General features: G+C 44.7%; 2 protein-coding genes and 1 long non-coding RNA gene across 7 annotated transcripts in view; 1 reads left to right on the forward strand and 2 right to left on the reverse strand.

The window, feature by feature from the left end:
* SUV39H2 (suppressor of variegation 3-9 homolog 2) lies at window positions 1-11,936 on the reverse strand. Of its 5 annotated transcripts, none has more exons than XM_039519329.1 (8): window positions 11,751-11,936; window positions 9,842-9,987; window positions 9,179-9,492; window positions 8,013-8,684; window positions 5,478-5,624; window positions 3,112-3,241; window positions 1,513-1,606; window positions 1-912 (listed from the first exon to the last, which is right to left on the reverse strand). In XM_039519329.1, the coding sequence occupies exons 3-8, from the start codon at window positions 9,221-9,223 to the stop codon at window positions 873-875; spliced, it is 1,128 nt and encodes a 375-aa protein (XP_039375263.1). In that variant the 5' UTR covers window positions 9,224-9,492; window positions 9,842-9,987; window positions 11,751-11,936; the 3' UTR covers window positions 1-872. The 5 variants fall into 5 exon arrangements, with proteins under 5 accessions (XP_039375263.1, XP_039375262.1, XP_039375260.1 ...); XM_039519328.1 differs by having other exon boundaries at window positions 11,684-11,936; XM_039519326.1 differs by lacking the exons at window positions 9,179-9,492; window positions 11,751-11,936 and adding an exon at window positions 11,396-11,595.
* Window positions 11,521-19,407, forward strand: LOC120395174. The gene is made up of 4 exons (XR_005592504.1): window positions 11,521-11,702; window positions 17,138-17,307; window positions 18,768-18,870; window positions 19,323-19,407. It is a non-coding gene; the product is annotated as an uncharacterized LOC120395174 (long non-coding RNA).
* The window catches only part of HSPA14 (heat shock protein family A (Hsp70) member 14), a 16,321-nt gene continuing 10,990 nt past the window's right edge, over window positions 19,254-24,584 (reverse strand). The window contains exons 11-14 of the mRNA XM_039519325.1: window positions 23,547-23,762; window positions 22,838-23,011; window positions 20,135-20,205; window positions 19,254-19,785 (exon numbers count right to left, since the gene is read on the reverse strand). Coding sequence (XP_039375259.1) covers window positions 19,707-19,785; window positions 20,135-20,205; window positions 22,838-23,011; window positions 23,547-23,762 — 540 coding nt within the window. The 3' untranslated portion in view covers window positions 19,254-19,706. The remainder of the gene's footprint in view (window positions 19,786-20,134; window positions 20,206-22,837; window positions 23,012-23,546; window positions 23,763-24,584) is intronic.

The raw sequence follows: 24,584 nt of genomic DNA on the forward strand, positions 1-24,584 counted from the left end.
TTCTGCAGTTCAAGTATATTTGTGCTTTTAAATTAACAAAAATGATCATATTGTCCTTCAAACAAACATGAAATTTAAGGCATATTTTTAACAAACCAAGTAGATAATCACAGGCTGAACACTTGACCTCAACCACCTGAGCCAACAGCACTGTACCTTATAAAAGTAAGTAGCTGACTTCATGACATACAGCAAATGTCTATTTGATGAGCAACAGTTATGCCTGATCCCCTTAAAGATTCTGTACATCACTTCCAAGAAATATGCAATGTTTACAATCAATGAGAAAATAAGAATTGAACTTTTGTCCCTGGAGTACAATTAGTTACTTTGTGGTTCCACCCATAGTCTACAACTAACTTAATTGCTGTTGTATGCTAAATTGTTCTTGACTTCAGAGAAGCACCCATCACCACATTTTCAATAAACATCTAAAATTTTTGAAGATTAACAGAAAAAACAAATATTCAAGAAGCTGAACAGTAAGTTTTTCAGCCTTTTACATTCAAGATTCAAAGAACGTCTTACTACTGTCTACAGTAAATGGGCAAAATCACCCTTTCTGTAACTTCACTGAAGTTACGTTATTACAACAGGGAAAAAAAATGGCATTAATGTGTTTAAAGTCCACCACTAGGTAGAAAAAATTCACAATATGTAAAAGTTTGTAACATAATATAAGACAGCTGTTGATACAATTACATTGCTGGGATAGTTATATGGCATAGACCTAAAAGTGAGTATCAATGCACTAGGTTCATGAAAGAAATATTGGCTATTTTTTTTTTTACTCAATTCCTGTCTATTGCTTTCCAAACCGTCACCAATGATTTGTTTCAGTGATGACTACCCAATCTTGTATCCAGCATCTGCTAACACTGATCAGTCTCCTTGTGTGAAGTTCCATGGATACTTCAAAAAACAAAACAAAAACAAAGACTATTTCTTAAGTGTACTCTACGAAGTGTAGTTATGCAGAATTTAAATGGCGGTAGATCCCAATAGAGGATGGGGCCCCAAGTTTTACTGCTACTTGTTGAAACCTTTTAAGAAAAATAAGTCAGCTGTGATTTCTAGTACATCAATGGTATTGGATTTTCATTTCATAGAGCACAAGATGTGGAACACCCTCATATTGAAATCAGCTCTTCACAGGATTGGAATCATAAATACACACTTGAATATTCAACTTTGATGTCACATTAGCATGCACCTCCATCAGCTCCTAATCCACAGTGTGCAAATAATTCCAAGGAGATCTAGTTTTTAATCCACATAGCCAGTTTTCATACTTAAGAGCAGTTGGAATATCAGATCTCTTTCTTTGGCTAATGACATTTTCAAATACAAATTTAATGTTTTGTTTTCATTATATTGATTCACTCATATACTTATGAACTGGAGTATTTTTACATAAGTGAACTAGAATGGCAGTCTTAAAATATATTTAAAAAGACCCAACATGAAATAATTTATGTGCAACTTTGGCTATTGAGAATTCAGTTGAGATACCCTCTGCAACACACAGCTCCACACTTGCACACAGTTCTGATCCTCTTTCTCGTTGGGCTGACAGCATCAGAGTCTGAAGTCACATCTAGAGAACCTAAACACATACGAATATACAGAAACAGAATTGATAGTTGTTGGAAATGGATATTATTTGTTGGGCATTGCTATTGTGCTTGGAACTGTGCAAGAAAGAAAAAGGTAGTCTCTGCCCTCCAAAAACAAAAAAGTTTACAATTCAAGACCCCAATTCAATAAAGACCTATGCACATATTTAGCTTCACACATGTAAGTCCCACTGAATTGAATGGGACTACTTGTGTGTGCGCAAAGTTAAGCATTAGTATAAGTCTGAAGAATTGTTACCCACAATTATTATTTACTAGTAGCTGAAAGCTCATGCTGTTGCATGGGTGAAATTCATGAAGTCTAAATGGCTGAGAATTTAAAAGTTGAACAGTAACAGACCATGAATCCCAGTGATGACTGAACCTGGTGACATTCTAAATAAAGAGTTCTCAGTCATGCTTGTACCTGTTTTCATTGCTTTACACTGACTCCACAGACATTTTAGGTTTCAGAGTGACAATCCTGGAATCTTATTGTACAGATTATTGTGGATCAGCTCTGAGCTTGCCAAGGATGAGGACCCCATTATGCTAGGTGCTGTATAAACACAGACTAAGCTGGCGGTCCCTGCTCAAAGAGCTTGAAATCTAAAGTACAAAAAGACAACGGGTGGATCTAGACAGACAGACAAAGAAGCAAGAGGAAGTCCTGACCAATATTCTCTCATTACAATAGACAATGGTCTCAGTATATCAAATGCTTAACTAGGGTCCTATCAAATACATGGCCATGAACTGTGAAATCTGGTCTCCCTCAATGAAATCTGTTTTTTTCTATACTTTTACCCTGTACTGTACAGATTTCACAGGGAAGAACAGCGTTTTTCAAACTGGGGGACCTGACTCAAAAGGGTGTAGTGGGAGAGGGGGAGTTGCAAGTTTATTGTAGGGGAGGAGTCGCAGTATTGCCATCCTTACCCCTGCACTGCCTTCAAAGCTGGGTGGCCAGAGAGCAGCAGCTGCTGGCCAGGTGCCCAGATCTGAAGACAGCAGCACAGGAGTAAGAGTGGCAATACCACACCACACCATCCTTACTTCTGCGCTGCTGCTTGCGGGAGCTCTGCCTTCAGGCCTGGGCTCCCGGCCAGCAGCCACCACTCTCCAGCCACCCAACCCTCCCTATATATAAAAACCACCCTTTTCTTTTTGGTTTGGATTAAAAAAATAGTCCCATGCAGGGCTCTAATCCACTTCACTTAATATATTGTTATATGCATAGGGGTGCTGTGCATCATTCTTTAAACCTGTCCTGTACAGATTATTGACTGGATTAAGTGAGAGCTGCATCCAGCCCTCTTAGCTGGAAGGAGGTGTTGGCATAACAAAATGGGAAAAACAGAGAAGAGAGTGGTCTCTCCAAAGAGAGGAAGTTAAACACTTTGATTTCAGCAAACCCATGCTGAAAATTGATCAGGCTGCAACAAAACCAGCTAGTACCAAATATCCTGCACACAAAGATTTACACTCTACATACCTTTCATCTGATAATCAAAGGTGAGCTCTTCTCCAGCCTTGATGGTTCTTGTTGAAAACAGTGCTATCCGAGGAAGCCGTAGATCAAGGTTATCAATGAAAACATTGAAGACCTGAAGATTTGGATCACACTGCAAAGCAAAGTTATAGTCTTGTAATTCAGGTGTACATTTGCTATCAAAATAGAACTGTAGACACAGTATAGGGAATGGCAATTAAAATGTATTATGTGCTACTAGTGAGAAGAAAATGACACTAACAATTTAGGGGCTGAGTCTCCTCTCAGTTTCAGTGGAGTTACTTGTAATTCTGTTGACTTACAATGGCAAAAATCACATCTGTTGAAACATCGCTATTAAATGAAAGCAGGGCCCTGTTAAGCAACAGTATTGACACCATGGCTATGTGGGTCTAGTACACAGACATGGTGAGTGAGAATCTCTTTTATTGAGCCAACTTCTGTTTGTGGAAAAAGACAAGCTTTTGAGCTATACAGAGCTCTTCAGATATAGCACATTAAAACTAACAACCTATTTAAAAAAAAAAAGTTACAGCTTGAAAGTGATTGCAACTGAGTAGGGTGGAGTGGGTCAATCAAAACAATTTCAAAAAAGGCAATTTAAAGTTAAACAAGAATTACTAAAGGATAAAAAGGTGGGAGAGTGACCTTTTCAAGTCACACCTACTAACTGTACTTAAATTAGACCTCAACTTTGCTCCCAAGGGCAGAAATATTATCCTGGTGAAGTGGGTGGGAGTTCTGTTTTCTAATTCATACCTGTTTGGCCTCTGTAGTTATCTAACAGCCCATGAAAAAAGCCAGAGCATTAATTAGGGAAGTGTGCTGCTAACTATAGATACAATTTTCAAAAGTAAATGGGACTCGCTCCTAAGTCAGCTAGGCGTTTCTGAAAATTCTACCCATGTCTTGCCTTTGGACAGAATACTTAGTCACGTATTTTCAAAAAAAAAATGTGTGTCTGAAGTCAGCCTCCAAAATTCATATTTAGACATCTAAATACAGCAGCCCGATTTTCAAAAGTGCAGAGTATTCAGCAACATCTAGAAGCACATCCCTTCCCTCCTCCCCAACTCACCTTCACAAAAGTAGGTGTAGGATCAACAATTCATGCACACAATAAAAAGGAAACAGATGAACTGCTGTAGTAAGTTACTTCAAATAAAAAAGTAATAGTAATTTTTTAAACTAAAAAAATTGTGTAACTCCATGCACAGGAGGGCCTGGGTTCAAGTAAGTCTTCTGTGTTAGGTCCTTTCAGTTTAAGTAAAACTATTTAAAAAAAACAATTTCAAGTTCTCCAGTGAGTTTACAAATGGTGCTGAGGAAAGGAGGAAAACTGCAGGGGAGAGACATGCCATGGAAAAGGCTGGAAAATTCCTTCTCTCCATTACTTACAACTGAAACAAAAGTACATTCTGATGCTCTCCTCCTCTTCCTGTATTTCACAGAGGTTGATAGTTCATATAATATTAATCAGTAGACAAGGGTTAAATTATGCCCTTATTTCCTATACTGTTGGTATTCAATTATCTGAAGAGAAAAATTTGTTTTGGGTGTCTGGAAACAAGTATTGAATACGCTGGAAATAGATTATGATCTCAACTCTGCTATCTGATCTACTTAAGCAAACCCTTATCCTTAGGCTGAGTTCCAATGAGGTCAGTGGATCTCTCTACTTGAGCTCAGAGGTCCATCCACATAAATCAGATTGCAGGATCAGGACCACAGATCATGTTATTTTACATTTTAACAAAAATTCAGAAACTGACACCTTCCTCTTAGGTAATTCTGAACATGAAAGAGTAAGGAACAGTGAAAACTCTCCTTTTAGTTTTACTTCAACAGGTAAAATAAAATTGCTATTTAAAGTGATGTCTTGTGGAGTGATCCTGTTAATAAAAAACAACCTTGCACTCCCAATGTTTGTGAAAACTAAAGAATAATTATGTCTTTTCAAACATTATGTCTTAATCTAAGCTACTTTATATTCTTTCACATTTAATTTTGCTCCAAATAAGGTATGTATCAGTATTTCTTCCATCCTATTTAACTGATCATTTGTTATGTTGGATGCTGCAAGAAAGGCATCTTTCTAGACATACAAGAAGAAACATCATGAGACAAAGTGACTTCAATTTTTCCTCAAAGATTTCAAGTTTATGTGACTGTGCTGCCATAAGAGCACTAATCCACTCTCAAGACATTCTCTTTCTCCCCCTCCAAAGAGGTAGGTATGAAACAAGTAAATCCACTAAAGTTATGTGTTTGATATCAAGATATTTACAAAAGGAGAAGGCATTCTTGGGGCAAACAGGACAGTTCTCCAACACAAAAAAAGCCCTTACGCTGTGATTCACAAAATGGGACACATTTCCATATCGAGCTGCATCCACTGTATATTCATCCGAGTCATAATCCAGGTCAAACAAGTATGTATTTCCTTGGTTGTCATACAGTTGACCTCGTCTCTCTGCTTCCTCACTTGTGATCACCTAAAAAAAGAAACCTGCATCATATTATTAACTGTTACTGAACTGAAACAAAACCACAGAGAAGTTAGAAAAAACTTTTACATGTTCTTGAACAGAAGTAGGGAGACTTGTCGTTAAAGGAAGTAAGAAGGTTGCTGTGTATCTGTAAGGAATAAGGAACACTTAAACATAACTATTTAAATTGACTACTGATTGTTTCTAAAGTCACTAATGCCCTGTTAATAGATAGTGATGGTATTTTCTCCTCAAACAATATAATATTGGACAGTTTCCCTGGATATGTATTTACAGATAAAGTTATGTTCCCATTGTGTGTAGAATAAAAACTTGAATATAAAAGACCTGCTCTATAATAATTAGGCTACTAGTTATTTATCTTTACCCCCAACTTTTCTGAACTCCTCTATAAGTAATCCTCATATCTACATTTTAGATAAACTTTAAATCACAGGCTCCCTAAAGGAGGATGTGGTCATTAGACAACTACAGCTTACCTTATCTACAGTGCCTTATCATTTCTCCTAAAGAGTTTATATTTACTACATAAAACCTCCATATTATTTTTCCAGCAGACCTGTACAAAATTGTTCACTTCAAGCAGAACCACAAAAGGTTCAGGGAAGGTGGAACCAGCCATGCCCCCTCCCGCCCATACACTTCCCTCAGCGTATGAGAGAGAGAATCAATATATCAGGTTACACTTGTAACTTTAGCTACTCTCAAAACTTTCCTTTTCTCCCCACTCCCTGCTGAGTTACTCTGTATGGCGCTAATTCTGTAATATAATTTACCTATGCAGACAGTAATGCCCACATAAGTCCCACTGATTTCAATGTGACTTTTTTTTTTTTTTTGCAAATGGATCACTTTGCAGGACTGGGCTAATAGCTATATCTGCACAACTATGTTGGTCAAAGGTGTGAAGAGTTGTGATCCCTGACTGACAGCCGTGCTGGCAGTAGCCCCTAGCGTAGACAAAATTATACAAGCAAAACTTCACTTTTACTGGTATAGTTTATCATTAGTCAGGGATGGCCAGCACACATTAACACAATGGAGACATGCAGAAACTGCCGGAAAGAGGGCTCCTGCTTGAGGCTGCAGACTATGCAAGTTTATCCCCAGTCTTCTACTTTAAATATATACTTTACTGGCAGAGTTGCAAAACAAAATCTCTTTCTGGTAATAACAAAGAAAAATAGTGAACATTACAACAATCCCCTCAAGATAGCCCTGAGATAGGAAACCCGGATTTGGGAGATTTCCACTCAGTTTTACACTCTGAACAACAAAGTATAATCACATACAGCCAGAGGAGGGGGTAGGAGGAAGGAGGCAAGGGAAGGACACACAAACAACTAATCACCACCTTCACTTAAAGTCCTGCCTCTCTCCACACACCTCTGCCCCCCAAAAGTTTCCCCATTAACATCACACAGGAGTAATTCTATTTTGAGAAACTGATATCCTGTACATTCTAAGTGAGTTTTTAGGAAGGATCTGAATGGGAATTGGATAGTTTGAGGAAGGTAAACATAGAAGCAGCACATGGAAGAAGATAAAGAAATTGTTGTGCAAGGGGACAAATACAATACTGATGCCAGCATCAGTATTGTACCACAGATTACGGGGAAGAGATGTAAGCAGAAATTGGATCATGTAGGAGCCCTGAAAGCAAGGACAAGTTTAACTTGATACTTCACTGGTTCACAGTCGCAGTGTGTGACTCAAGGGCCATGTCTAGACTAGAAAAACACAGTTTTAAGACATGTTAGATAATTTTGCACCTAGTGCAGACAGGGCAAATCATTTTAACGTGTTAACTGGTATTGACCAATACGTTTTAAAGCACAACCTATTTTCCAAGTTTAGACATGGTGAAATACAAGGGCTGACATGATCAGCATGACAAGTGATAAATAATTTTTGCAATAATTTGGCCTGGGATGAGATCAGTATTAAGAAAACCTTAGAAGAGAAGGCCATAGTAGTCAAGATGGGAGAGGATCAGGATACTGACAAGGAATTTGACTGACAAGATAGTAAAGAAGGGCCTAATTTAAAAAAAAAAAAAACCTGTGAAAGAAGAGACAAGACCTGGTTCTAAAAGTTACAATATAAAAAAAACATAATGCCAAGAATCTCTTTTGCACTTCAGCCCCTTTGCATTACTTTGGTGCAGAAAACACCCTGGGTCATACAATATAAAGGTAATTTGACTTTCAAATGAGATGTCTTCAGTGTACTTCATTAACACCAAGTGCATATTTATCTGTTATGTAACAATCAAAAAGTGTTGAAAAAGGAAAGAATTTTTCTTTTTAAAAAAAGTGTTCTAACATTTAAATCTTTTATTCCAAATAATTCATCTCTGAGATAAATACATACCTCTCCAACATACTCCATCACAAATCTCTTTGTTTTAATCTTCTGGAGGGTTTTTACTCCCCAGCCACGTCCATTGTTAGTTCTGAAGATGCAAAGAGAATATGGTGTGCCTTTCTGTACTATCCTGTTAGGGCATTCAGGACCACATCTACAGTATGAGTTGCATTCATAGATAGGCAAGCCTGGTTGGATTTTTAACTGCTTGTGCTTATTGTAAGCCAAGAAAAATCCAGCCTCTTCTGGACAACACTTCTCAGCAGGGCAATCAGAGCATTCACAGCCGGTTGTGATTCCATTCATTACATTTATTCCTGGAGCAGGTTTATATTCATTAATGTAGTAAAAGTCTAAAGGAGGGCCCTCAAGATCCACAGTATTTTCTACAAGAATCATTCCTTTATGGTTCTTTTTCCGGTTGAGTTCTTCCTTCCATCTCTGTAGAGCTATTCTTTGTTTAGCCTTCTTTACTATGTACTGTGCTACTACAGGGTTCAAAGCTTTAATATGGTTTTTCAATATTACTGCTTTGCCTCTCTTTAGCTGAGATAAATATTCATTCTTGTCACTATGGAAGTACTGAAGGAGCAATGGGCATTTAAGATTTTTCAAAGGTACCCAGGTATTTGAGGATTCTGGCCATCCTTTCCATTTCACAAGGAAGTACTCTGTGCCCTTGAAATAGAGAAATAGATACAGATTTAGCCAGAACATTTCCAACAACAGTTAATCAAAAAATACCTTCAAAATAAAGTGTGGTTGTTCAATGATACAACTGCTTTGGTATCACATCCATATTAAATAAAATTAAACAGAGGAGTGATTGTCATTAAGGAGGTAGCAAAAATGCATAAACTGAGATTCGGTCAAACTAACATCCTTAACACCCTCCTTATGATTGAAGCATAACACTACATAGTGAAATTCACAGCCATCTGGTCCTAACAGTAGAGAATCAAGCATTTCAAATACAAGGTAACTGGGTATGTACTTTGTGCACCACTTGTAAGGACACGGATAACTGTACAGCTGGATAGAATGACCCAAAACAAATTATACCAGCATGGGTTAGTTTGTTAGCACAGCCACAGTTAAGGTCATATATACTAACTTTTATAAAGAGAATAAAGTAACACCCTACACAGAACAAAAAGAAAATCAAAACTTACCAAAAACCCTCTAACAGTACTACTGGTAATAGTTACATGAGTCATCCTAGAGGATGAATAGTCAAAACACTTCTTAAAACTATATTTACTACTAAGAAGAATATGTATTGTAAAATGTAATTATTTCAAAGGGAGGTTTCTTTTCAAAGGGAATAGCACAATGAGGCCAAATCCTTAAACCAGACACACACTGGTCGGCTTCTGCACACACACGGCACATAACTGGGGTCTGGCAATGGATCCAGTTGTAGCACGTGGCCTTAACTGTTCAAGGAACAGACTGCAGTAGTATAGAGGAAGAAGTGTTCTTTTAACTGCAAACAAGGGAGAAGAGAAGCATCATAATAATACATACTGCGCTGTTATTTAAGCACAGTAAGATTTCCTTTAGCACTGTTATACAAGGATCAGACATTTTGTGCTCTATTATTAACATTTCCATTATTTCAGCGGAACCTTCCTTCCTTAGAGAGTCAGAACTAAAGAACATTTTTTTTAGGCTTCAACATTCTGAAATATTTTCTTCAATGTCAGCAGTAGCTTAACAAGAGCCCTCTGCTAGCCTAGCACTTCAAACCTTAAGGAAAAACACTGCCTCTCACTTCCAAATTTCAAACTGAAATATTGATCAAACTGTTCTGTAAGACTAGACATTTATCTTACCTCTTCTACCTTGTAGTCACATAAATATTCCACCTCATAACTCTTTAGATTCCTGTTGGTGATTCCAAGGGATTTACATGTGAGATTTTCCTTCCTACATAATTCCTGGATGGTCTCAAGTGAAGCTAGACAAGGCACATACCAAGCTACAATAAGAAAATAGGATTCTTTACTAATTTAATCTCTCAGCTGAGTTGAAAAAAATTAAGCACTTGATTTTTAGTCTGCTCCCGAGCCCCCAGATTGTAATTTGTAAGAATTGTCCACAATATATTTATAGAACTATAAATGTAGCACAGGCAGACCGAACCAATGCTACTCCAGTTAAATATAAAGCAAGCCTGTAATAGTTCTCGGCCTGAACCTCAGCTCTGTGCATGATACTATGTGCATTCATGTAATGATTAAAAAAAAAAAAAACCTACCTAGGACATACTAATTCTTCATAGGAAAAGATTCTCCGTATAGTTACCAGTTTTGAAACAAAACACAAATAAATAGTTACCCTGACCTTAAGGTACCCTAGCAGAAGTTCATGCTTTTGACTGCAGTTATGTAGAAACCCTTCACTCTCTTTTACAAGACTGCTAAGTATCTGCAGTTAGTCAAGTAGAATTAACACTCTTGTACTTGCTATGCAACCATGGTGATCAGGATGAGACAGAGGCAAATCCTCTTCCAGAAACATCTAAATTTTGCCCAATTGACAAGAAATCAGAGGAGGGTTACAATTTACAGACAATGTGACTGTTGCAAAGATGTAAGGGTGCCGACTATGGAACAATAATTGCAACAGTTCAGAACTCTATTAGGAGGGATCGTCCAAAGTTTATAGCAAGTCAAAGTCTGGAGCCCAAAGCAACAGCTTTTTTTCCTGTTTTAGTAAGAGTATTTGACAGCAGCTGAATTCCTTCCTCTGCGTTAGCAGGGGATTGTTCACTTGTGTCACAACCAGAACTTCAATTAGCACATCACTGTTGGAAAGGAGAGGAGTGGGAGAGGCATTGGAGATTACCCAGTCTGGGGGAGGCCATGACTATTTCTAACTTCATGCGGCGACCTCTCCCGCCAAAAGCCTCCCGCAGGCAAAGGGCAGTGATACCACCCCCAGCTTTCCCTAGCACCGGACAGTGCCCCTCCCCCCGGCACCGTACACTGCCCCCCCCCCCCCTCCCAGAGGCCCCTCCCCCGGGACTGCACGCCGCCGTCACTCAGGCCCCCCACACTGTCCCCCCGCCCCTCCCCCAAGCCCCACACACTGCCCCCCCCGCCCCCCCACAGTCTCCCGCCCCTCCCCTGGGCACCACAAACTGCCCCCCCCCGACACCGCACGCTGCCGCCCCGCCTCCAGGCACCCCCTCACAATGTCCCCCCTCCCCGGCACTGCACGCCGCCGCCAACGAGCACCCCACAGTGCCCCCCGCAGGTTCCTGCCTTAGGTCTCGGGGTGTGCGGGGGCTGAGGCCACACGGACCCCGAGGGGTGCTGGGGGGGGCTCCTCACCCCCCCATCCCCGCTGACCCATGAAGGGGGCATCCCCAGCCGGCCCCTCACCTCCTCGCCTGCCCGCCATCTTGCAGGGGGCTGCATTCAAACCCTGCGGAACTGGGGCCGCCGGGGAGGGCGCCAGCTGCAGGCTCCGCCCACGCCGGGATGGCCCCGCCCTTCCGCGGGTCCCCAACGCTGCACCCCCGGCCCCGCCCCGCGCGTGGGCAGAGAACGCCGGGGGGCTCGCGACCCTCCCTCGCCCAGGCTGCCCGTCGCGGCGAGAGACCCCCGCACATCCGCGCGCGCGCGCCCTGCAAGCCGGCCGGCGTCGCTCCCGCGCGCGCGCGCACCCACCCTTCAGCGCTCAGCTGAGGTAAAAGCCCCTCCAAACGCGGACTGGGGTCTCGTGCCCCGAGCTAACCGAGACTAGCGCTGAAAGGTGCTGTGAGCCGTTAGGAGAATTTGCCTCCCGCGCTGCCTTTGGTCTCGAGTCCTGCCCCGCGTCACGAACGGGCCCCCCGCGCCTCTGGGACTGCCCGCCGGGAGGGCGTGTTCCTGGGCGGGGCTGAGCAGCCGCGACCGCGTCTCGGGGCTTCCGTGGGAACTGCGGGAGGGAGCTCGGCCCCGCTCACGTCCAGGCCGCCCCCGCCCCTATCGAAACGCGGCCACCCACCCCGGCATCTTCGCCGCAGCCTCTCGACAGCCGCGGAGCCTCCCTGTAAACGGACGTGCCCTGAATAACAACGGCCCGCGGCTGCCCCCGTTACTCCGCAGTCCGACCCGGCGGCAGAGCGGTCTGGAGACCTGGAGCCTTGCCGACACGTGGCAGGCGGGCCTGGCGGGTCGCCTCTTGCCTGGCAGTGCTCTCCAGGGCCGCGTGTTTCTGGGCGGCTTGTGTCTGTGCTCCGGATCCGGGGTCTCAAACTCATATGACCAGCGGGCCACATGAGGACTAGTACCTTGGCCCAGGGGGCGTATTACTGACACCTGCCCTCGGCGCCGCCCCCCACTCCACTCCCTCCGTGAGGCTCTGCCCTTGCCCCGCCTCTTCCCACCTTTTCCCCGAAGTCCCCACCCCAACTCTGCCCCTCCCTGCCCCCAGGGGGGGCAGGAGGGATGTGGGGGGTGGTTGGGGCTCAGGGCAGGGAGGTGGGGTGCAGGGGGCCAGGGTGCGGCAGGGGGCTCAGGGCAGGGAGGTGGGGTGCAAGCGGGGTGAGGCAGGGGGTTTGCCTGCAGGAGGAGTTCGGGGGGCAGGATCTGGCCCAGTGCCTACCCGGGGGCAGGGCAGGCTCCCTGTCTGCCCCGCCCCCGCGCTGCTCCGGGAAGAGGCTGGAAGGGGGGGCGGAGAGGCTGTGTGTTGCTGTTGCTTCAGGTACCGCCCCTAGCAGCTCCCATTGGCCGCGGTTCCCTGTTCCCGGCCAATCGGAACTGCTGGGGGCGGTGCCTGAAACAACAGCAACACACAGCCCCCTCCGCCCCCCCCTTCCCCATGTTCCAGCCTCTTCCCTGAGCAGGGCATGCTCCATGCAGGTAGGAGCATGCCCTGCCCCTGGTACACGTGGGGCCGGAGCCGCTCTACGTAAACACTGGGGGGGGGGGGCTGTGAGAGGCTCGTGGGTTGCAGAAAATAGTCCCGCAGTCAATGTGTTTGAGACCCCTGCTACAGAGCCACTCTCAGGAGGCTTGAGGAGAAGGGGGTCCTGGCTGCTTCTCTTCTGAATTGACCCACTTAAGCCCCACCCCCCCAGGAGGTGGGGTTGGTCCTGCTTTGAGCAGAGGGTTGGACTAGGTGACCTCCTGAGGTCCCTTCTAATCCTAATCTATGATTCAATGATTCACTGCTAGTCCATGCTGACCACAACCCACATCAGCCTGTGGAGTCCGTCAGTGCTACGCCCAGCTCATGAGACAGCTCATGGTGTCTGACACCATTGGGTGGTCCAAAGACATTTATATGGAACATGTCACAGGATACCGTCAATACCACATTGAGTAATTGATAACCCACTTCCTTCCCTGATGAAACAAGGGACGCACCCCACCCATGAATTTATTCACTACGCCAGTACTGACTTGGACTCTTTATACATTCCATGGGTGGCATATCTGAGCCCACTTATCCACTGACGTTCTAAAAACCCCCACACCCCAATCTGGGTCTATGCTGGTTATGTGATATGTATGTATCTCTTCATCCTTGTAACAGATACCTGTAATCCCTCACAACTCAAGCTTGACCCTAGATGTACAGTACCTTCCCTCTTAACTTGTGTATATTTAATTTTAAACATTAATTTAAATAATTTTTACAAATTTGAACTCAAATGCAGCACTTCCTTCCCCTTGCAGCCTGGTGACGCCATGTACCTTGGTGATATTCACTCTTGTGCTTCCCCCCCTAGCAAGATGGAGGACCAGCAGAGATAACTTTAACCACCTGAAAGAGCCCAGGGTGGGAATAATCATAAAATTGTTTGATTTCACACAGTTTGCTTCATTCCCTGGTTTGAATGATTGACTGATGGCTTGGCTATTTCAGTAAATAAAAATAGTTCCAGGTCCCCTCATTTTTGGAGACTATATAACACCTTCATTTTCTCGTTGGAACAATGATAGACATGAGCCTTGGGCCAGATTTTTAAAGGTATTTATGCGCCTAAAGATACAGATAGGGACTTATATACCTTTAAAAATCTGGCTCTTTTCCTTGTCCCCAGGAATTAAAGATTATGTCATGTGATGAAACCTTCAGGAATATGTACAAAGAAAATGTGTGCGTGGAATGTGGGAGGGGGTTCTGAGCTGAGCTTCGTGTAGGGAGTTGAGGTGTGGGAGGGGGTGCGGGCTCTGAGAGGGAGTTTGGGTATGGGAGGGGGCTCAGGGCTGGGACAGGGGATTGGGGTGCAGGAGAGGATGAGGGGTGTGGGCTCTGGGGGGGAGTTTGGGTGTGGGAGAGAGTTGGCTGAGGTTCCCCATTCCTGGGCAATGAAGTCTGCGCTCTGGCCAGGGGCAGTGCGCAGAGACCCCCTGGCCATGCCTCCGCTTGGGAGCCATTGTCAGACATGTGGCCGCTTCTGGGAGCAGCGTGGAGTTAGGGCAGGTAAGGAGTCTGCCTTAGCCCCACTGCACTGCAGACCGGACTTTTAGTGACCTAAAATCTCCCAGATTGGCTTAAGTAGCCTCCGGGAGATCAAGCCCTATTCCGGGAGACTCCTGGCCAAACTAGGAGGGTTGGCAACCCTATCTCATGTGTGTATGCAGAGCAAACAGGACCATAGTTTTTAAGGTCTCATCCTAAAATTCTGTACACCACAAATGGAGCCCTCAAAGGACCAAGACAAACTTGCCAGGCTTTCACCTGCAATTCATTCCACTGAGTCTAGGCATTTAAAACCCATGGTTTAGATTGCTAAACCATTAAAGACTGTTTCTTGTTAGGAAGAATTATTGGGAACACTGACTGAGTGCATTTATTTTGCCACTGAATAAAATTTTTAGATTGTACTATCTGAGTACCTCACAATCTTTAGTGATTTTATCTTCACAACACCCTTATGAGATAGAGTACTAGTTGTCACAGATCCACAGGATTGGTGCTATGCCCTCAGCTTTGTAACAGGCTCTTGGAGGAGCCATTTCAGTGTGCCAGACCCCCAATGGTTCTCACTCTTCCCCCAGGGCAGGCCATGCTACCTCACAGTCTCCTTGAGACCTCTGGAGTTTCAGCTCTCCTGCTTCACACTGAGCTTTGTTCAGTGAGTCCAACTGAGAGAGACTGCTGGCAGAGCCTTGTACCAAGTATTTGCAGTGACACTCACAGTGTTGTTAAAACAGTAGCGTTTATTAGTCAGCTAGAACACAACGTAGGAAGCCCTTAGGTTAGCACAGAGAACAAAGTTAAAGCATAGATTGGGGTGGGAAAACCACAGCCCACGGGTCATGTCTGGCCCATCAGACGTTTTAATCCAGCCCTTGAGTCCCACCAGGGACCGGGGTCTGGGGCTTGCCCTGCTCCATGCGTGATGTGGCTCTGTGCAGCTCCTGCAAGCAATAGCATGGACCCTCTCCAGCTCTTATGCGTAGGGGCAGCCAGGGGGCTCCACATGCTGCTCCTGCCCCAAGCGCTGCCCTTGCTGCTCCCATTAGCTGGGAGCTGCAGGGGCGGCGCCTGCAGATGGGGCACTGCGCAGAGCTGCCTGGCCAGCACAGCGCCTCCACATAGGAGCCGGAGGGGGGACATGCTGCTGCTTCCAGGAGCTGCGAGAATGGGGCAGCACACAGAGCTGCCTGCCCATGCTTCTACGTAGGAGCCAGAGTGGGGATATGCTGCTGTTTCTGGGAGCTGCTTGAGGTAAACTCTGCCCAGCCCCTGCACCCCTGACCTTGTCCCACACCCAAACTCCCTGCCCCAGTCCTGATCCCCCTCCTGCCCTCCAAACCCCTCATTCCCAGCCCCCGCCAGAGCCCTCACGCCCTGCACCCAAGCCTGGTCAGCAAGTGCATCTGCCTTGCCAGAGGACAGAGCCACTGCCTTCAGTTAGCAAGTGGCAAAGTCTACCACCACCAGAATGTATTTCTTCCCTGACCAGGTTGCCTTGCTACGAGGCCCCACAATGTCCATCGCCACCTTCTGGAAGGGTTCCCTCTATGATGGGCAGTGGTCTCAGGGCTGCTTTACACTTACTCCTACCCTCTGACAGGGATCACAGAACTTGTAGTACTGCTTGACTGCAGCAAGTGTCTGGGCCAATAAGTTCTGCAGCAGCTTTTGCCTGGTGCACTGGATCCCCAATATCCTGAGAGGGGGACATCATGGGCCAGCTATTATAGCCTCTGACGGTACCTCTGAGGAACCACCAACTACCTCCTGGTGACCCAAGACTCAGTGCTGGGGAGGAACCCATTCCCTATACAGGAATCACTTCTCCCACAGGAATCTTATCCTGCAGTCAGCCTTAAGAAAGTATGCAGCACTGCAGCCTGCCATGGCCTCAGCTTCTCTAAGGGGGGATGGGGAATGTCCTCCTGCAGTCCTGCCTGAAATTCAGCTGCTAGGGCAGGGAGTGGGACCTGTCCCTCCTTGCTGGCAGGGACTGAAGTCACAACCCCCTTGTCTGTGCCTTGTTTTCCCCCGCTCTGGCTTAGCCCAATGCAGCCCTGCCCCAAGGAGCACACTCCCTTCAGTCAGATGCTTGCTAGCCTCAAGCTTGGTAGTCTGCAACTCTGGGTCTGGGCAGGGTGGTACTCTGTGCTTCTGGTTCCTGGTAAGGACCAAGCCATTCTGGGCACCATCTGGCCAGTCATCCAGATAATTTCCCAGGAACACCTTCGCAGGTCCTATAACCCAGGCTGTGTGCACCCCGACTTGGTACCCCATTACAGGTACATCCTCACTATAGGCACCTTAACTGAGGGTCCAACCTCCCCCTCAGGATTATTCATTGGGCACAAACTGATCTGGGTCCACCACTTTGGGCCTTGCCAGTATCACCTCAGCATGTGTCCCAGTACCCCAGACTCTCTTCCCACCTCTATCATCCCCTTTCACCTCTTATGGGGATGATAAAGTGATTATGCCCCAGAGTCTGCTCTGTGTACACCCTGTGAATTGGATACACTGGTGCATGAGAGTTAAGACCAGAGGCCTGACCTTCACACTCCCCAAATGGAATAGCCTGGCTTGGAAGCCACCAAACCCCCCACCCCCACCCCCCTCATGCCACAAGTATGCTGTCAGCCCTGGTTCCAATAGGATCTGAGTGACAGAGGCAGCAGCATAGCATCCTCAAGACCCACTTCCCCTTCCAGCAGGGTGTCCTCATGACCAGGTTTCCAACTGACAAATTTGAAGTGGTGGGAGTTGAAGCTGAGCGCAAAGGAGCTAGCAGACTGAGAAGGAACCACCTGACCATGGGAATCAGCAAAAGCACCAAGGGAAGCAGAGAAAGTAGCAGAGGGGCAACAGGACCTATAGAGGGGTAAGAGGAGAAAGACCCCGTGATGCTAAATTCCTGCAGGGAGCCTAGATACCAAATTGTTGCCCCAGTTTAAGAAAGGGGTGGACGTAGATGCCTACCTCACAGGCTTTAAAAAGACCTGCAATTTGTATATGGTTGACCTTGTAGACTAGCTCCACTGTCTCACCCCCTCAATCCCAAAGCTTTAGAGGCATACAGCCAGATAGATGAGTTGATACTGGGGACTCTGAACAGTTCAAAAAAGGCTCTACTGCTTATGTTTGAACTGACACCTGAGGTTTATAGGGAAAAGTTTTGAGGTATGCAAGATACCCAGAGGTTCAGTCAAGGAGGCAGTAATGTAGCATGACCTACCCTGGAGGAAGAGTAAGATCCCTTAGAGCAGGGGTCCCCAACCCCCGGTCCGCGGCCCGGTACCGGTCCGCGGCCTCTTACAAACCGGGCCGCGAACCGACCCAGTGGACCTCCCGCAGGCGTGCCTGCGGGAGGTCTACCCGAGCCCAGGGCCGCCCAGAGGGGGGGACAAAGGGGGCAATTTGCCCCGGGCCCCGGGCTCCGCAGGGGCCCCCAAGAGAAGAGCGGAGGCGCCCGCCTCCGCCCCTCTCCGGGAGCCTCGGCGCATCAAACGCTGAGACTCCGGCCGAGCCCCTGAGCCCCGCCCCGAGCACCGTGGGGAGGGGGCAGGGCAGCTGCCTCCGCTCGGCGTGGAGCTCACAGCCCCGCCCCCTAACCACGCGGCTCTGAGCGGGACGGAGCTCAGGCCCTGCCGGCGACGCGCTCGGTAAGAGGCCGAGGCCGGGGCCAGGGAGAAGCCGGGGCCGAGGCCGGGAGACGGGGACGGGCGGGGGGGGGGAGAAGCGGGACCCGCCGCCATCGAAGCGCAGCCCGGTCTTCGGCGGCGGGGGGCCCCTTCTGTTCCGGGACCCGCCGCCGAAGTGCCCCGAAGGCCCACGGCGGGGAGCCCCCCCCGCCACCGAAGCACAGCCCGGTCTTCGGCGGTAATTCGGTGGCGGGGGGCTCCCCGGGCCCCCGGAATCCTCTGGGCGGCCCTGCGGGAGGTCCGCTGCTCCCGGGACTCCGGTGGACCTCCTGCAAGCATTACTGTGGACGGTTCGCTGGTCGCGCGGCTTAGCTGGACCGCCCGCAGGACCGTCCACCGGCTCCGGTTGAGCTTCCGCAGGCATGCCTGCGGGCGGTCCAGCTGAGCCGCGCGACCAGCGAACCGTCCGCAGGCATGCCTGCGGCAGCTCAACCGGAGCCGGTGGACCTCCCGCAGGTCTACCCGAGCCGCGGGAGGAGCGCTCCCTCCGCAGGCATGACCGGTCCCTGGTCCTGAAAAGGTTGGGGACCCCTGCCTTAGAGATCTGGCACACTGAAGGGTTCCTCCTAGAGACTCTTCCAAAGCTGTGGACATAGCACCGATCCTGTGTATCCATGACACTGTTATCCCTGTTTTACAGATGGGAACGCATCAGTGAGTTTCAGTGACTTACCTATGGACAGATGGGAAGTCTGTGACAAAGCAGGGAATTGAGTGTGGGTCTCAAGTCTTATACTAGCACCGTAAGCACTAGATCATCCTTCCTCTACAATCCTTATATTTGTAGCCCTTTATTGTCAAGGTGAAGTACTACTGCATCGATCAGGGTTATAACTTTAAACGTTTAACATTTCTCCTACTTGAATTGAATTGGTACTGATCTGAAATCAATGAACTGGTATTACAGAAAATTGCTGGTGCTCAGCCTCTCCAAACTTGGATCCCAAGTACTGTAAAAATTACACTTGTCTGGTTAACTCAATTATTATACCTACTGTACTCTTTAAGCAGCAAAACACATCAAAGTTTCTATCCACCATAAACCAAGTAGTGCTCTGAATTTACCGTATTAGGTTTGAGAAATCTGTCTGCATCCATGCCATTAAGTATAGTGGGCATCAACAGGTATATCAAACCATATTTTATTGCTGTTCCATAAGTAAATAAATACACACAAATGTCTTCCCTCATACAGGTTTTCCACAGAGTGATCACAACGCCATTTGACATTAGCTTGAACAGTGAAACCTGCACTCAGGACTCCCAACTCCAAAAGGGATCACACCTTGCCAGTCTTTAGAAGCAGTTTCATTACTGAAGATTTGGTACAAGTTGGTACAAACTTTACAGACCCATGACAGGTGACTGATTTTTGCTTGTTCACTGGTTGGCTGTTAATGATTGATGTATCAACGGTTCCAAAAGGGTCTATATCTCAAAATAAATAACAGCATTTCAGCACCAAATCTTTTATCTAATTTATTCCAGTCTGCAATGGCTCATTAAAAGTATTTAAAACAAACACACACCCATCCATTAGGGAAACAAGCCAACAAAAAAAGTCTCCTTTCAAATGAAACTATGATGCCACTTCAACAGTGATGACTTCGCATTTTCCTGTATCTTGATCTGTGCAGGTAACATGTAAGGATCCATCCCTAAGCAAGAGAGAAATAAATATTTACATATTGTACACCAGAAGTCTTGAAAATATCTCTCAACAAAGCATGTATGAAAATTTTATTTAGGGACATCAAGAATCAACATTAACATTGCTTTTGGGGAAGGCAGAAAAAGATAAACCAAAGATTCACCACAAATTCATTCCCTTGTTGCAAAAGCCCCACAAATAATTAACTGCTGTTCTTTCTTAGAGAGAAAATAAATATAATCAATTCTCAGATGAAGTTCAGCAGCAGAAAAAAAGTCTATTTCTCTCAAATGTAGTTTTCATAGGCACTCAGTGAGTTAATGCACAGACAAGGAAATATTTTGGATTTCTGGTACCTTTTCATAGTAAGAACAGTTAATATGTCATGAAGACGACCTTCCTTTTTATCTAAATCCTGGAGTACAATCTGTTAAAAAAAAAAAAAAAAAAAGGCTGAAGTTGATTATATGCACTGATACAAAGTAAGCTAAGCACATGAACAGACCTAGTGTGCAAATTCCAGAAATACATTAGTCCAGGGATAGGCAACCTTTCAGAAGTGGTGTGCCGAATCTTCATTTATTCACTCTAATTTAAGGTTTTGCATGCTGGTAATACATGTTAACATTTTTAGAAGGTCTCTTTCTATAAAAGTCTATAATATATAACTAAACTACTGTTGTATGTAAAGTAAATAAGGCTTTTAAAATGTTTAAGAAGCTTCATTTAAAATTAAATTAAAATGCAGAGCCCCCCAGACTGGTGGCCAAGACCCTGGCAGTCTGAGTGCCACTGAAAATCTGCTCCTGTGCCGCCTTCGGCACCTGTGCCATAGGTTGCCTACCCCTGCATTAGCGTTAGGAATGAAATCCCTTGCGCTAACTTTCTAGGCCAATGCTCACTTGCCTATTCTGCTGCTGTCTCTCGAAAGTCTAGAATTTTAAAATAAGAACCTAACCTCAGCTGACAAATTGGAAAACAGTCTGATAAAATTCAGTAAAGACAAATACAAAATACTACACTCAGGAAGGAATAATCAGTTACCCAAATACAAAATGGGAAATGACTGCCTAGGAAGGAGTACTGCAGAAAAGGATCTGGGGGTTACAGTGGATCACAAACTAAAGATAAATCAACAATGTATATTTTTTGCTAAAAAAGAGAACATCATTCTGGGATGTATTAGCAGGAGTGTTGAATGCAAGACACGAGAAGTAATTCTTCTACTCTACTCAGCACTGATAAGGCCTCCCCTGGAGAACTGTGTCCAGTTCTGGGCACCACACTTCAGGAAAGATGTGGACAAAGTCCAGAGGAAAGCAATAAAAATGACTATTTTTTTAAAACTTCAAAAAAACAAAAGAAAACCCATGACCTATAAGGAAAGTTTGAAGAAAAAAAAAGGGGTTTGTTTAGTCTGGAGAAGAGAAGACTGACACAAGTCTTCAAGTAGGTAAGAAAATGGTGATAAATTATTGTCCTGTTCTCTGGATAAGGAGTAGTAGTAATGGGCTTAATTTGCAGCAAGGGATATTTATCTTACACATTAAGAAAAACTTCCTAACTAAGAGCAGTTAAGCACTGGAACATATTACCTAGGGAGGCTGTAGAATCTCTGTCACCGGAGGTTTCATGAACAGGTTAGATAAACACCTATCAGGCATACTACTGCCTAAGTGCAAGGGACTGGACTAGATGACCTACTGAAGTCCCTTCCAGTCCTACATTTCTGTGATTTTAACTCTCCTAAATGGAGGTGACCAAATCACAAGTACTGCGTTTTCCAAAAATAATCAAAATTGTACATGCTGTAATTAAGCTGAATGTTATTTATTCTGTTCAGAATTTATTACTGGTAATTTAAGATACAAGGTAGGTTGCAAATCAGTAAGTCCATGTGTATGTGCAAGAGAGGTCCATACAGGAAGGGCTCTACCCTTCTGTTAAGGTCACTTCATGTAAAGGTAGCTCCTTGAAATGGGAAAGACTATGCAAGGTCTGATCCTGAAAGGGGCAGCACACCTTCAACTCCCTTTAACTTCAGTATCAGTTGAGCATGCTCACCACCTCTTTTGATCAGGTCCTAAAATACTCACTATGCGAACTTCAGAATACTTCCATTCCCATCCTCAAAACCTCAAGTTATGGAAAACCTTTGTTTTTGTCTACTAAGTGGTATGAAAGTACCTCCAGCTAGAGGTGATCAGCACTGTGCAGACTGCAGACAAACTAAAGTGTGCTTTTAGGAGGAGGCATTTCTTCAGGGATTCTTTCTGTTGATTTGCAGCCAAGTGTTCTATCCACTAAGCTAACATTGAATCCTCACCACTACTCATCCAGGGAGTATTAGATGTACCTGACTGATTTTTAACTTCTCTAAATCAGAAGTATATGCTACATGGTACTCTACTGTGTTTGTTTTTCAAAGCAGTATTTGAAACTAAGATCCTATCCAATCTAGGTGGACTTAAATAGATCCTGTAGCACTTTGTGTGCTATTTACCCCACCATTCCTGGCCAAAAAAGTTCTCTCTCCTAAATTTACCATTGTGAGGTAAGTTGCTGGGCTGGTTGCTTGCTGCATTTCAGCAGTGCTCATATATAAACAGCTTGCAAAGCACTTGCAGGATTCTTCAGCATGATAAAGGTGCTAGGTAAAGGTAGAATTCCTTTAAAAAAAAATACTTTGCTTGGAAACTCAGTATGATCTGTTTATGGGAATGATTTAAAGGCAATTTCTAGTGAGACTGGTGTAGGGACTACCACTCCTCCCAACAAAGTCTATTCTCGTACATCCACTGAATTTCCAAATAAATAATAATAATATAATAATAATTGGAGATATACCAATCTCCTAGAACTGGAAGGGACCTTGAAAGGTCATTGAGTCCAGCCCCCTACCTTCACTAGCAGGACCAATTTTTGCCTCAGATCCCTAAGTGGCCCCCTCAAGGATTGAACTCACAACCCTGGGTTTAGCAGGCCAATGCTCAAACCACTGAACTATCCCTCCCCCCTTCACAGCAAGAATTTTATATTAACTTCTTGTATGTACTCACCTGTGCAAATTTGCCTTCCTCTTTTGCAGGACTTTTCCCTAGAGACTCATACAGTTCAAGACATACAGAGGAATTATTTCCCGGGGCAAGTAGCGTGTGCTGCCTTCGTGCTGGCAAGGGAGTTCCCGATGGAAACAGCACTGTGAATTTGTCAGTCCCCGATTCATCTACACCCTAACAAACAAGAAAACTTTGCATGAACTTTACAGAAGGGGTTCAAATGTAAAGACATTAGTCTATAACTTTATCCAGCTCTACTCAATGAGAGTTAAGCTAGCAAAAACTGATTTTTAATTATCAGATGGCTACATACAGTGGTCACTGCTTCAAAGTATAATTGAGCATTAATACTCACAAGAAAGGCAAATGCTGCAGCATGGTAGTATTTGCAGCATTTCCTATTGCAGCTATAAAAATTACTGCACACGGAATGGTAAATTCAGCTATTATAGCATAAGAAGGATTTGATCCAAAGCCCAATGAAATCAATAGCAGTATGTCTATTGATTTTGATAGGCTATGGATCAGGCCCTACATGTTGATTTATTTAGTAGGAAGTTGCAATGTAATTGCTAGTGCTAGAATGGTTATTGGAGACTACCACCCCTGTAAATCAATGAATACAACATTTCCAAGTGAGTCACCACCAATATTGATCCATTTTTGCATTAGTGAAGTACAAACGTTTCAATATTAAACTGAGACTTACCTTAACTAGAATATCTTTGGTAGAACACTCAATAGATAGTGCCTCCTCCTCTAATGAGAGGTTCTCTTTCCCTACTAGGATCCCTGCTTCTGTGGCTGCCCCAATGGGAATGACCTCATCTGGTGTGATAGAATTCAGCAACTCCACAGCTGGGAAAAGGTCTTTAATCAGCTGTTGTAGCTTTGGGATTCGAGCAGACCCACCACATAGAACTACCTAGAAAATATTATTCCTTAGTGACTTCTGAACTTTTACTACTACTACATACTTTACATACATACATACATACATATGTACTTTACATACCTCTCCATCTTTAAGGCACTTTTAACTCTAGCTAAACAGCTCATATTTTTGTGATTTGGGTAAATATCAACCCAATTTAATGGGCCAGTGAGGCAGAGGTTAAGTGATTTACTCAATCAAAAAGTAAATTTCAGAGATGAGCTAGAACTCAGGAGTTCCTTTAAAGACATGTGAAAAAGCCCCTCTCACACATTCAGAGCACAATCCAATTCCTGATGAAGACAAATGTAAAATTCCACAGACTTCAGTGGGTGTTGGAACAGACTTTTAGCCTCAGTTATATGATGTACATGGTTTAAGTTTTAAGAATGTTTAAAAACCTAAAATAAACCTATGAAATCACTAGTTATAATAAATCTCCAAGTATAAAATATTTTTGATAGACAACATTTTAGATAAGGTTAGTACAGTACCTATCCCAGCTTAGGCATATAAAACACAACATTAAAAAAAATCATAACTGATTTTAGTTTCCTTGAATTGATCAAGGATTTGTTATCAACGTGCTACACAGATGAAAAGGGAAATTAAACCATAAGGCTTTAGTCATCCTTTAATTTTTATAAACCCAAAGTCTTGCATGTTAGGTTCTTCCCTTAATGTGAACACAACACCCCTCAGCTGTAATAAGAGCTACACACACGCAGAGGGTAAAGTGTACCTTTAACTATCATGACATTTAGCAGCCAGAAAATACTTCACATACAATGATATACTTTGAGCTCCAGAAAT

This window comes from Mauremys reevesii, linkage group 1 (assembly GCF_016161935.1).
Source record: "Mauremys reevesii isolate NIE-2019 linkage group 1, ASM1616193v1, whole genome shotgun sequence".
Lineage (NCBI taxonomy): Eukaryota > Metazoa > Chordata > Testudines > Geoemydidae > Mauremys > Mauremys reevesii.